General features: G+C 43.4%; 1 protein-coding gene across 1 annotated transcript in view; it reads left to right on the top strand.

Annotated features, from left to right (window-relative positions):
• GLT1D1 (glycosyltransferase 1 domain containing 1) overlaps positions 1–13,653 on the top strand; it is an 89,620-nt gene that overhangs the window by 27,898 nt on the left and 48,069 nt on the right. The window contains exons 3-4 of the mRNA XM_055322666.1: positions 3,980–4,085; positions 8,551–8,602. Of these exons, the coding sequence (XP_055178641.1) occupies positions 3,980–4,085; positions 8,551–8,602 (158 nt within the window). The remainder of the gene's footprint in view (positions 1–3,979; positions 4,086–8,550; positions 8,603–13,653) is intronic.

The raw sequence follows: 13,653 nt of genomic DNA on the forward strand, positions 1-13,653 counted from the left end.
CTGTCTCTCTCTGCAATTTCGATGTGTATTTTTAAAATCATGGTCATCTCACAGCTCAGCAATCTGTCTTACCTACTGACATGTTAGGAACATTTCCTCGTCATTGAATGGTCTTCCGCAGCATGATTATGAGCGGTCATACCCTATTTCCATCTTCCCCCTTGACTGTAAGCAATGTTGTGATGGGCGAGCATCTGCAGAAGCCCTGGTAACCCGTTCACTTTAGGATTTTCTAAGAGAAACACAGCCATCTCACAGGACATACCTGTGCATTTTTACTGCAGACACATATTGCCAGTGAATAATCAGCCACACTTAACATGTCTGTGCATAGTAAATATATCTAAATAAAACCATAATGGCATGGACAAATGGAAATTTGCTTTTCTTTTTAAAACCAGTATTTACTGGGTAAATAAATTGCTAAGAAGACTTCAAGTGATTAGAAATAGCTCATTAACAATATTAATATCTATTATAGCTATATTACAGTATACACGGTTTAAAAAAAAACATGAATCTTAATGCTTTATTTAAGTCATGGACCAATTACCATACTAACGTCAAAGTAATGTGTTGGCATTTGTTCTTCCTTCTTGGACATGTCTGTGACAGAGGTTCACTGTGTATACCTACCAGCCTTTCATGTGTGCAGGAAGAGAACTTCATAGCTATCCTTGCCTGAACTATAATAGAACACTGCTCTTGTGCAGAATGCTCCCTGGGCTCTCCTTCACAGGCCCCATGTAGCACACAAAGAAAAATTGCCTGGTGACCTTACATTGGCAGAAAACTGGATGAGAAACATTTTGATGAAGCTCTTTCTCTGCTTCTTTTTGAGAATCTGCTTCAGGCTTGAACCTGGTGAGGAAGCAGATGGCATCAGGTGGCTGATTAAGGAGCCAGGTTCAGGAAACTGATGCTTTTTCTTGGCAGACTCCTGAGAATGACACATTTAAAGCAGAGGAGCTGATTTATGAAATAGGACCAGTCACTTGGGTGGCTCTGAGTAAATGCACTTGGAAAATAGTTTGTATAGCACTTTTCAGGCTCAGTTCATTTCCACAAATGCTGTTTAGAGATTTAATGTGTAGCAGGCATTTTATTAGGAGCAAGGGGTACAAAATTAATAAGCCACGGTGCCTGTTCTCGCGGATTTTCCAGTCTGCAAATCAATCCTAAAGCCTTATGATACATGGCAGGGCATCAAAGTGGGGGATTTACTTCTGAGGGATCTAAGAAAGACTTCAGTGAGGAGGGCATGTCTGAATGAGGTTTTGAAGGGTCAGTAAGAGTTTGCAGACAGTTTATATGCATGATGCTATCTCAGAGGACTTCGAGAATTTCCCACTCATAATTATGGATGCATTGCCATTAAGACTAACATGCTACTTATTCGAAGCTCTGTTTTCTCAACAATAGAATGAGTATTGAAAAAAATAGGAAAGTAAATGAAATATCTCACATTCCATTCTTCCAAGTGCTAATTTAATTCAGGGAGCTTCTGGATTTATATATTTAAAAACTCGTTCATCGTAAAGCACAGTTATATTAGCATCACAAGCAGATTCCATCCTGTGCCTGTATGTCATATGTATGTAGTGAGTCATTTAATCCCAGGAGCGAGTCAGCTAATTATCATGACCTCCATTTCATGGATGAGATGGCGGAAATTCAGAGAAACTGAGTGACTCGCTCAAAGTCACCATTTTCCAAATGGGGAACCAGGATTCGGACCCAGGATGATCTGGTGTCAAAGTCTTATGTTTTTCTTACTAAATTTGATCTGATATATTTGAGCAGTTGCCAGTTGGCTTAATTATCTGGCAGGGCTGATCATTTTAACTATTGAATATTCTCATAACTTCTGAGCAGCTTCTGCGATACCCGGTGTGTATTTTTCTGGTGTCTATTTCTCTGTCTTTGGAGATTTCACTGAAAAAAGACTTTTTTTGTGATTTTTCTTACCCAGATTTTCCTAAACTGGCAGTTTTTATTAGGGAGGTAGATTGTACTAGTTTCCTAGGGCTGCTGTCATGGTTTACCACAAACCCTGTGGTGTGAAACTTGTTAATCCTGTAGCTCCCGAGGTCAGAAAGCTGAAATGGGTCTCTTGGGGCTAGAATCAAAACGTTGGTGGGACTGTGTTTCTTTTTGGAGTCTTTTGTGGCAAATCTGTTTCCTTATTTTCCACCCACACTCCCTGACTCATGGCCCCATCCACCCTCAGAGCCAGAGATGCATGGTCCAGCCCCTCCTCACACGGCAGTGATGGGAGCTCCTCCTTTGCCTGCCTCTTCCACCTTTAAGGACCCCATGATTACAGTGGCCTCCCTGGGAAATCCACAATCATCTGTCCCGTTTTATGGTTAGCCAACTGGCAGCCTCAATTCTAAATAGCTTAATTCGCCTCTCCCCTGAAACATTCATAGGATCCAGGAGTTAACAACGGACATCTTTGGGGTCATCATTCTTCCCACCTCACACCTCCCTCAGCCCCAGAGATTCGTGTCCATCCCACGTGCTAAAACCGTTCACTCTCAGCATCCCCACAAGTCTGCACCCATCGCAAAAGGTGAATCATTTCTACGGAGTGTGCTTTCCCTGTCTGTCTGTGGTTTGGGAAAAGGTCACAGTGCCAATAGCAGGAAGTGCCAACAACATAAAATGTTAGAGTGTAAAGCAGGTTTCCCTTGCATCCCAGATCTGTGGGCTTGTAGGTCCCTTGTTGGGAGGCAACAACAACCCAGTTTTCTGTGTATTCTTTCACAGAACTTATAAACATAAACATAAATATAAATATGTGTGTATAGAAATGTATATGTTTATCATTTTTATATAATACTTGTATACTGTATTAACCAACATGTGCTTGATTTTTCTCCTAGTAATAGTGATAATAGTTTTTTTTTCAGTCTTTTTATGTCAGTGTACACACACACAACCCTGTCTGCTTTCTTTTTTTAAAGGCTGGTCTCCACTGATATATCTGAGTCGTTTCTCATCTTTTGCTCTTACTAGCAGCCTCGCTGTCTCCGAGTATGCTACTGTTGGGCTTAGTATCTAGAGGCTGAATTCTTAGCAGATTCCAGGGGAAGAGTCACCTTCCCAGAGAGAAGACATCCACTCATTTGCATTGACAAGAATAATTCTAAGGCACATAAAAGGAGTAGTCGAGTACCCTTTGACTGACATACTGAAATCTCAAGAGGGATGGTGTGTTCCAGAAATCCCTGTATGGACACTCTGGTTAGTCTGGTCAGTTTGGTGGTTTGCTGGCCAGCATCTCTTCAAATTTTTGGTTGACTTTTGGAAGTCCGTCTGGAGGGTTGCTTCTGATGAGTACATCATTCAGCTTGGTCTGTGCATGTCTGTTGCCTCGCTCGCCCTTGCTCAGCAAATGTCTCTCAGCTAAGCCTGTCAGCAGCACAAAGAGCTTCCCCCAGAACAAACTTGATCCCTGATGAATCCTTCCACACTTGACACGTGCAGTGTCTTGGATACTTTTGCTTGCTGCCATAGCTGAGCTGCATTCACCCCAAAGTCACAGTGGGCAGGGCGCCCGACATCACCCCAGTTCCTGGAGAGCATGACACCTGCTGTTGGGAGCCCCCAGCCGGGCTGCTTTTGAGCTGCTCTTACTCTGTCAAAATGCCAGTGGTTCCAGATCAGCCCGTTTCCCGAGAGCAAGAAGCTCAGCTTTGATAGATGGTGGCCAGCACGATTCTTCATTTGTTAAAATTTAAAGCTAATTGATTTAAAATGGTCCTGGCACCTGCGGTCTGATATGATTAATCCCCATGTCATGTTTATAATAGTGAGTCCTATTCTGCTCCTCAGGTGAGCTGGATAAAATGAAACAAACATCAAAACACGGTCCCCGAGTTCTGGGAACACAGGTTTCATGCTGCTTTGGGATGGGCTGATGAGGTCTGTTTCCAAAACCATGCTCTGCTTCATTAACTTTCATATTTTGCAGGTCATGGAATTCCTTTTGGAATCATCTTTGGTGGAACTGATTTAAATGAAGACATTAACCAGAGAGAAAAAAACCAAGTGATGGGGAAAGTCCTCGAGGAAGCCAGGTAATGCCTCTGAGAACTTCACAGGAGGTAAACACTGGGGCAGAGTTCATTGAAACCTAAATATTAAAGAAAGCAGTAGTTCGGGAAGTTTACATCTTACCGTAATAAAGCTAATCTCTTTTTTTCATTTGGCACCTATGAATTTTGCCATGAAGAGTCATTGTAAGCAAGTCATTGCATGTGAATGACTTTTTGAGGACATTAACATTGGGCCAGCCTTCTTGAAATGTCCTACAGGGTAAAAGGCACAACAGCATTGTTGTCCTCCAAGAGAACACCACACACAGACTCCAGTCAGGTTCTACTTTGCATGTTTTTGGCATAACTCTGAGCTCCATAGATTTCTGAGCTACAGAAAACCATCTGTGAGGATGTCACCAGTGGGATTTCTCAGCCGGCTTACTGTGGGCATTTGGGGTAGGATGGTTATCTGTTGTTGGGGCCTGTGCTGCACATCCCGGAGCCTGGACACTGCACATCAGCAGCACCTGCTGGATGCTGCAGCTTGAGGCCAATATGTTTCTAGCCCCTGGAGTGGGAGTTGTTGCCTCCACGCAAGAATCCAGAGATGCACTCCCCAACATTTTCTTTGTCCAGACATGCTTAGAGAATCCTATTGGTACAGCATTGTGGAGTGAACCAGAAGGACTGGTGGGGAAAAAAATCACCCCCATTCCTCTGTATCAGAAATATAATGGTAATATTTAACATAAATAGTAACAGTATAGAAATCCTCTATGTCCATATAAACATTGTTTGAAAAGGCTAAAGAAATCAAAACAAAACCTAAATAGTCACAAATGCTCCCTTTCAACTCTTGTACATCTTTGAATCATTGTAAAACAAAAACAAAATAAAGCAGGCGATCATTATGTTTTTAATGTGGACAAACTGCTTTATTAATTCTTTTTAAAAAACACTTTATTGAGGCATGATTGACGTGCAAAAAGCTGTATATAATTGATATATACAGCCCCTTAAGTCTTCATCAGTAAAACTATCATCTTGATCTGTGCCATAAACCCATCTATCACTTCCAGAAGTTTCTTCCCACCCCTCTTTATTATCATGCCAAGAGCACTTAGCATAAAATCTACCCTCCTTGCAAATTTGTAAGCTTACATGACAGCATCCTTAACTGTAGGCTCCAGGAGATCTCCAGGACCTACTCACCTCATGCAAGTGAAACCTTGTGCTCTTGGATAAATACCTTCCTGTTCCCTCTCCCTCGGGCCCCAGCAACCACCGCCCTGCTTTCTCCTTCTGGGGGTTCTAGTACTTTAGATACTCACATCAGTGGGATCATGCAATATTTGTCCTCTTGTGTCTGGCTCACTTCACTGAGCATCATGTCCTCCAGGTTCATCCATGTTGTTGCAAATGACAGGATTTCCTCTTTTTTCAAGGTTGAGTAATACTCCACTGTATGTGCTTACTATGTGCTTTTCTTGGTCCATTTGTCTCTTGCTGGACATTTATGTTGCTTTCATGCCCCCAATAAATGACTGAAATGCCTGTGGCTCACCTCTAACCATCTCACGGCTGAGAAGCTGTGGTAAGGGAATTCAGAACTCTTTGCCTCTTTATGTCACTGGAGCATTCCTGATCTCTTACAAAGGACAGCACTCCCTGTTCTACCATGAAGCGTTAAGGCAACCCCCCTCCATTTTTATAAGGGGAGAAGCAGTCTTGCTCTTGGAAACTAGGGTTACCATGAGATATCATTACATTTTAAGACCCGCTTCGTCCTGATAACTTCCTGGACATGAATGTGGCAGTACAGCCTCCTTATCGAAATAGAGCCAAATAGCCATGTGTGCGTGTGTGAGCCTGTGAGTCAGATGGAGAGAGAATTACAGTAAATAAAGGTACCCAGAGTTTGAGGTTGATCTTGAAAGGTGATCAGTTATTATAGGTTTTCTCGATATTGTTGTTCTTATGCTCTAAAAATTTATTACCTTTTGATCCATGTGCTTTACACTGTCTTACGGAGGGGAAATAATTCTGCTAGGTAGAAACAATATTGAATGAATTCATCTTATGGTATTATCGTTAGCATTATTCATTGCATTGTTATTAAAACACATTGATTTTCATTTGGAAGGGGTATTGATTGAGTCAGTGGTCAGGGAGGTTGGATGAATCATAAATTTCTTGCCGGAGAGCATATGGCATAGTTTTCTGTAAAATAAAGTATTGGACTTGTCTTGCTTTATAATGAGTTTCATTTTTAATCAAATACTTTTAAATAGTTATATTTTTCTTATAAGGTGTATTTTTTAACTTGTTTTATAGTTAAAACATTTTCCCCCCTGTATGGTACAGTTTTGAAATTACTTCAGCATCAGCTTTCTGGCTTGTTTTATAATATAAGTATTTGGTAATTATAAATGCCAAATTAAGTAAGGAGTTTGAAACTTGTAGAAATTGTTCTGTGAAGAATCATCCAGGTGCATCTTAGAAAAAAGTAATATTGCCCAGCAAATGAGCAAAAGAGAGTTTATATGAAATAAATTGCCTAAGAAATAGTTTCACAGTTAGGAAATACAGAGCACGTGGTGGGTTAGACCATGTGAAATGGTAGGCCAAAATGGTTCAGTATCATTTCATGGGGTTTTTGAGCTATGATATTGCTAAAGATGTTTTTGACAAACAAAACCACACATCAAAGTGAGTATGTTTTGAAACGGCAGTATTCATCTCGTGGTGTAAAAGTGGTAGTTTTACACTTTTCCTAAGAAATGGGTTATTTTCAATTTCTTTATTTTCTTAGGGTCACTGGGTCAGAAACTCTCTTGATGGTTATCTATTAGGAAGGTGGTGCAAACCCAGGGCCAGTGTCTCTGTAGTGAGACCCCGAGAAGGAAGGTGTTATCTGCCGCTCCACAATAAAAGGACATGATGGAGTTCATGCAGACCTGCCACTGGATCCCAAAATGTTTACACATCGCTCTTTCTGATGGAAACCTTTCCAAGGCTCTCCTTGCTCCCATCTGTGGTCAGCCGTGCTGTCGATCCCCTGGTGTCTGGGTCCAAGACAAATGGGGCATGCCAGCAGAAAGGGCTACAGGGTGGGGACAGTCACCAGCTGCTGGGCGAGCGTGCCCATCCTCCCGCTTCTGCGGTCAGCCCCCCACACCTGCTCTCCCTTCTTCCTTCCCCTGACCTGCTTCCTGTGGGAATGTAAGGCAGGACTTCCACCCGTGCACTTGGTCATTTATTCAATCTGCATACCCTTGCCCGTCTCTGGGCTGCCAGGTGTGACTCCAGCCAGGGGCAGGTATGTGACAGCAAGCAGGCCTCCCCATTCAAGAGAAGGTGGCCAAGTTTGCCACAGGGGTGGATTAATCTTACAGGGGCCATCCTGAGGCTGCACTGCGCATTTGTCTAGAAACTCTGTGATGGCGGAAAGGCCTGGTCCTTCGGTCATTGACCTCATTCCCTGTTCTTCAACTTTTCTCTGTCTTTGGGGTCTTCTCTTTTCTTCTTTTTCCTATAGGTTTAAAGCTGTTCCATGGTCTGTTCATGGGGCACCATGCAGGGGTCATGGTGGTGGTGGTAGTCTTGGTAGAAAACAGTAACGGGAAATACTTGCTGGGGACCAGGAACCTGGTGGCAGCTTACCCATGTTGTGCTCCTTGTTTGGCTCTGCAGTGTCCTGTTTTCACAGTCTCCCATGAAGGAAGGTTCCTGCACTGTCCTTGCGTGGCAATATAGGTCTCAGAATGTGCTGGATGCCCCCAGAACGCACTTGGCCCATACCCCTGTCCATGTCCAGGGGCACGTGGAGTGTTGTATGAGGGGTGCCGGCACACCCATCATTGCTGGGTCAGCCCATGCTCATGCCAGCTGCATGCGGGGCCTGGGTGGGGAAGATGGCCCCAGTGGAAGGTGTGATGCCCTCTGCGCCTCCTATCCCTCACCGGTTTTGAGCAATTTCTGACTGTCTGGCCTCCATGAGATGTCCCTGGTTCATCCCATGTGTACCCAGCTCTAATTCTAGAAACAGCCATTGTTTGATAAATGTAGAGATTAACATCCCTTATCCATGTGCATTTGGTACATTTTGACTACTTTAGCATAGGCTTTCCTCGCTGAAGCTAATGGACTGGACAGCTTGTCCTGGGATGTTCTGAGTGGATTAACTAAATCTTTTGCTTCTCTTCTGCATCTGGCCTTCTGACTTTTCCCCTGCTTCTCTGACCTTACATGGAAGGAACAGTAACAACAAAAAATTGAAATGTTGAGCTTCATTTGTTAATTTCTTGCACACACAACTTGTTTTGATGTGAGTGGAGATTGGACCTGAAAACCACTGACCGCGCACGATAAAGATTGATGACACTTGGAATTCAGCTTCTCACCTTGTCTCTCACAATTTGTTCCACGGAGCTGGTCCCTAGTTATGTTAATTGAATTCTGCGCTAATTCCCCCCCTCCTTTTTTTTTTTTTTTTTTTTACTAGATTCGCTGTCGCTTTCACAGAATCAATGAAGGAGATGGCGCAAATGCAGTGGGTATGTGTTTGTTGTGTGGTGTTGTGCTGGCTGAGCTGGGGAAAATGTGGGATGGGAGGGCTGTGGGGTCGGGGGGCTTCAGGGTTGGGGGGCTGTGGGATGGGAGGGCTGTGGGTTCGGGGGGTTGTGGGGTTAGGGGCTGCGGAGTTAGAGGGTTGGAGGCCATGGGGTTTAAGGGCAGCAGGGACCCTTGATGGGACCTGCTAGTGTTTCTATCGACCCTGCCCATTGTGGCCACAGGAGTGTATTACAAATCCCATATACTGATGTTTCTTTTATTCGTGTAGATACTTTTAAGACTTAACTGATTTTTAAAATATATTTTTGCCAAATGGCAAGAACAGCCCAATAGCCAAATCTTGTAGTATTCTTTCTGTTTTCTTTTTCATGAGCTCAGAATGAGTGATTTAGAGGCTGTGCTATAAAGGTTGCAGCCACCCCATGTGCATGGAGAGCCGCAATCTTTGAGGTGGTATATGTAGTTTCTAAGGTTGGACTGTTTATCTGAAGAGCTTTGAAGAGGAGAGGACTTTGTAGCTCTCTAGGCTAATTCCCTTATTGACTCTTTAAATTCATGATGACTCGGGGACTGGTGGGAAGAGCTGGTGGGAAGAGCTGATGGCAGACTGAGTTCTCAGTGGGGAGTTAGGGAAAGGCGCAGCACAGCTGGCACCTGCAAAACCAAAGCAGCCAACCCAGAGGCCCATTTGCCTCAGGGACCCCTGAGCATGAGACTTTGCTCTTGGGGGGGAGGGGAAGGGAACCTGCAAGGAGCCTTGGTCACCAGCACTGTTGGTCCCTGTGCCATGCCAGCTCATCTGCTATGCCCCTATCATTTGTCAGCATTATTCCTGGCAGGGGTATTTTGCAGGCTATGCACTTTCTTTATAGAATTTCAATTTGGGGCGCTTGGAGACTGCGTGTTGGGGTGAGGGTACATGCAGTGTTTTGTGGGACCAGTGGTCCCTTACCAAGGCTCTGAACACTGTGCGTGTGTGGACGCTCATCTCTACAGCCACAGTGTGCCTACCCTCTTCTTCACATCACACACTTCCCAGGCAGGAACTGGAGGTTGCACTTTTTCAGGGCAGTTTAACAAACTGTAAATCTCATAATGAAAAAGGACAAGCTTCCCAGCTGCTGGTTTTATGTTGACTAGTTTGACTGCCTTCTTAAAAGGTGATCGTCTGAACCAGTAGTGTCAACGTGTCAACATGGGGATCCCTGGACTCCTTCTGGGCCTCCACAAAGTCAAGCCTATTTTCATCATGACACTGAGGCATTGTTTGCCTTTCTCACCTTTAGGAAATGAGTAAAACTGCTGACCCCTTCATCCTAATGAAGGCAGTGGCATCAATGTGAGCCAGTCATTGATTATCCACACCACCCCTTGGAGTTTAAAAGAAAAATCACTTTAAGATCTCCTTGATGAAGCCATAAAAACTTTTGATTTTATCATTAACATTAACATTAACCTTTGAATACATGTGTTTTTAAATGTTCGTGTGGTGACACAGGATGTATGCATAAACCTGTCTGCCGCGTCCTGAATGAAGTACGGCATTTACCTGGAGAAAAGGCTATTGTGTGATTGGGTTACAAATTGAACCAGATACTTCTTAATACAATTTTGTATCCAAAAGAATGATTGGTAGACAAACGGGTTATTCGGATTTGGGCATTTGTCAGATGTTTTCTTAAAAATGAGTGGATCGAGCCAATCTCGTTAAGCAAAACAACTGGCGGTCTTTGTTGCCAACAAAAATGTTTGAATCGTTGAGAAAAATCAGAATTTTGGAAAGCCACCACACCACGTGGTAGACAACTTCCCCAGACATAAAGGCTTCTCTGGTGAGGTCGGTGGTTGTACACTGAAGTGGGATTTTTGTTCGGATGTCGTATAATGACAACGCCCCAGTGTCTGGAAGACCTGCATCTCCCAGTGAATCTGTATTTCTGCAATGATCATACACAGTGTGACATAGTCACAGATCCCTCCAAAGTGAGGGGGAGATGGGTGGACTTGGATGGAGCGGAGCATCATAGGAATTCAGTTTCCCTATTGCATCTTACCTTGGGACATTCCCATTTGTCGAGTTTTTATGTAAGTCCCCTAGAATAACATCTACGATGATCTGAAAAGGCTCACCCCTTCCTGGCCACCTATCAGCAAGTGCTGGGCTCTCTTTACATCCCTCAGTCAGAACAGATCTCATGGAGTAGCAGGTACAGAAGCCAACTGTTCTAAGCCAGACACAAAAGGAAGCTTTTACCTGTCAAAGCAGATGTTCCTTGTCCATGAATTTGCAACCCTTCCCCCAGCATCTCCATCTTAAATGTCACCTTCATCCATTGACCCTAGGGCCCTCCCAAATCAGTATAGATGTGTTCACTTACTGTATATGTTGTTTTTTGTTACATGACAAACCACACCAAATACAACACCTTAAATAAAACACTGTTTATTCCTTGTGCTGCTTGGGTCAGCTCAGCCAGACTGGGTGGTCTGGGGTACCCTCCTGGCTGACGTGGCTGGGACCTTTGCCAAGGACAGTGAGGACAGCTGAGGCCTCTCTCTCCTGGACCGCCATCCCTTGTGAGGCTGTGCAGCAGGAGAGGGCAGGCACCAGGGTGAAAGGCTTCTTGGAACTTCTGCTTGAGTAACGTTTGCTCCCATCCTGATGGCCCAAGCAAGTCAAGGTGTGGGGGTACAGTCTGCCTCAGGGTCAGAGGGTCTTCAAGGTGGGTTTGCAGGGGCACAGACTCAGGGAGGGATACACTCAGAGCCTGTCCTTTCCTTAACCCTACAGGGTTGTGAGCTCCTTGAGGATGGGCACAAAGTAGGGCTTGCTAGTGCATCTCCAGGGGTAACACACATCCTCGTGTTCAATAGATATTTGCTGAATTGAGTTTACCAGGGACAGATGCTTCCTTAGGACTTCTTACTACAGAAATTTCCACACATAAGGAAAAGTAGCAAGAATAGAAGGGTGCACTGTACTCACCACCTGCTTACATTCTTCAATTCTTACTTAATCTACTGCCATTCTCTACACTTGGACACATATGCACATGCATGCACACACATACACACATGTGCACACATGCACACACGTGTACCCTTGCACCCACTCACATTCACATGTGCATACATTTGCACACACATTCACACATGCACACACATACACATATATTTTTTAAAAGTCTTTTAAAAAATATTTTTTTAAAAGTTACAGCCATCATGCCATTTCACCTGCAAATACACGATTCCACCTTCTTTGTAAATGCACTTTGATAAAGATTTTTTTTTAACATAAGTACCAGGTTCTGGATATATTTTTGTGTGGGAATACCATAGCACGTAAGGAAGAAATAAAGTGGGACTCAAACAGTAGCATGATTTACGATTTCTATCGCTACATTTTGGAAGAACTCAAGTGAAAGAATTTGGAGGAGAGGAGTGGCATTTCTGAGTCCCAGACTCACTGAATTAGGGATAGTGTTAGACTCAGGCACCAGGCTCGGAATGGAGCTGCATTGTGAGTCTGTGCTCAGGAGAGGGACTTGGGGATACAGAGCCCTGAGTCACTGGTGGCAAAGGGACAGCTGACCCGGAACAGTTCTTATGGTAGTTTAACTTTCATATGCAGTGAGAAGGGGACTGGCCCGAATGCACATGGCAGGCAGAGTTTGGGCAGCCAGGACAGTAGAGGGGATAATGCCCCAGAGACACGCCCGTGGATGGGCCAGCCCCCGCCTTGGAGCCAAGTCCAGCATCTGCTGACACTGGTTCTCAGATAAAGGTGATTTGCCACCAGGACTGGGTGATCCTGGGTCTCTGCTCTTTGTTTTCAGAAAGATACTCTTCCAAGTATCTAACAAAGCATTTTTTAAAAATTGGACAGGCAACAAAAGTTCCGTCTTAAATGATGATGTAAGATGCACTATAATAAAAGCTAATAATAAGAAAGGGTGTTTCTGGTTTTAGAGTTTACAGTGGTGGGGGTTAGTTATTAAATTCGAACATGAGCCCGTTTTTTTTTTTTTCTAATACAGTTTTCTGTACTTTTTTTTGGTGGATGACTTTTCAATAAAGTTCTGTTCAGTACCTTTATCTGATTAGTTTTTACAAATAAAAAGTACGTATAAATAATGTAAGGCTTCATTACTCAGCCGTATTTATATAATTATTTTAGATGGATTTTTGTAGAAAGATGGTTTTTACTTGTATTCTGCACAGTGTTGTTTTTGAGTAATTAAGTTTGCCTCTTTATTATCGAATTGTCAGCTTTTGTTTTAAATTTTGTGTTCTTTATTTTAGTGAGCAGACCTGACTCAGGTTGTTGTTTAATTCATTCCACCTATTATTATCAACCAGAATCTGATTTCCATAGTCCCAGATTAGAAAGATCTGCAGCATTTGCTTCTTACTGCATAGAACTCACTGATGATTGCTCTGCTCATAGCTACAGTTTATTCTAGGGAAATAATAGACTTTATTGGACTAAAACCCACCCCATGAAGAGCTGTGTAGGGCAAAGACACCCTTATCCTCTTCCCTGTGGAGTCAAGCCTTCTATGCTCTGGTTATTGATCTGAGACAGTATGTGTGGAGGATTGCCAACCAGAGAAGCTTACCCAAGTTGAGCGTCCAATGTTTTTATTGGAGCTCTTCATTCTAGGCTTGAATGATTGGTTTACTGTCCACATGGTTGAAGCCAGTGTCTACATGGGTGGATGCCACTTGACTCCAAGCTCCTACCCTAAATCATGTGGGTGGTGTTTGTGGTATGGCCAATTGGCTCCAACCCAAAGACCAATGGTTGTGACTGGCCTCACCCTAAAAAAAGACACTCTGTCAGGTCTCAGATAAGTTATTTCCTGGAGGTCTCGCACAAAGACCAAGTTCTTTACTGCACACTATCTATATCCCAAATCTTATTATTTCAACATGTAATCACTATAAAAATGACTAATGAGATAGTTCATATTTTTTTTTTTTGCACAAAGTCTTCAAAATACAAGCATACCTTTTGCACTTAGAGCACATG

The sequence above is a fragment of the Nyctereutes procyonoides genome, unplaced genomic scaffold (genome assembly GCF_905146905.1).
Source record: "Nyctereutes procyonoides isolate TBG_1078 unplaced genomic scaffold, NYPRO_anot_genome, whole genome shotgun sequence".
Lineage (NCBI taxonomy): Eukaryota > Metazoa > Chordata > Mammalia > Carnivora > Canidae > Nyctereutes > Nyctereutes procyonoides.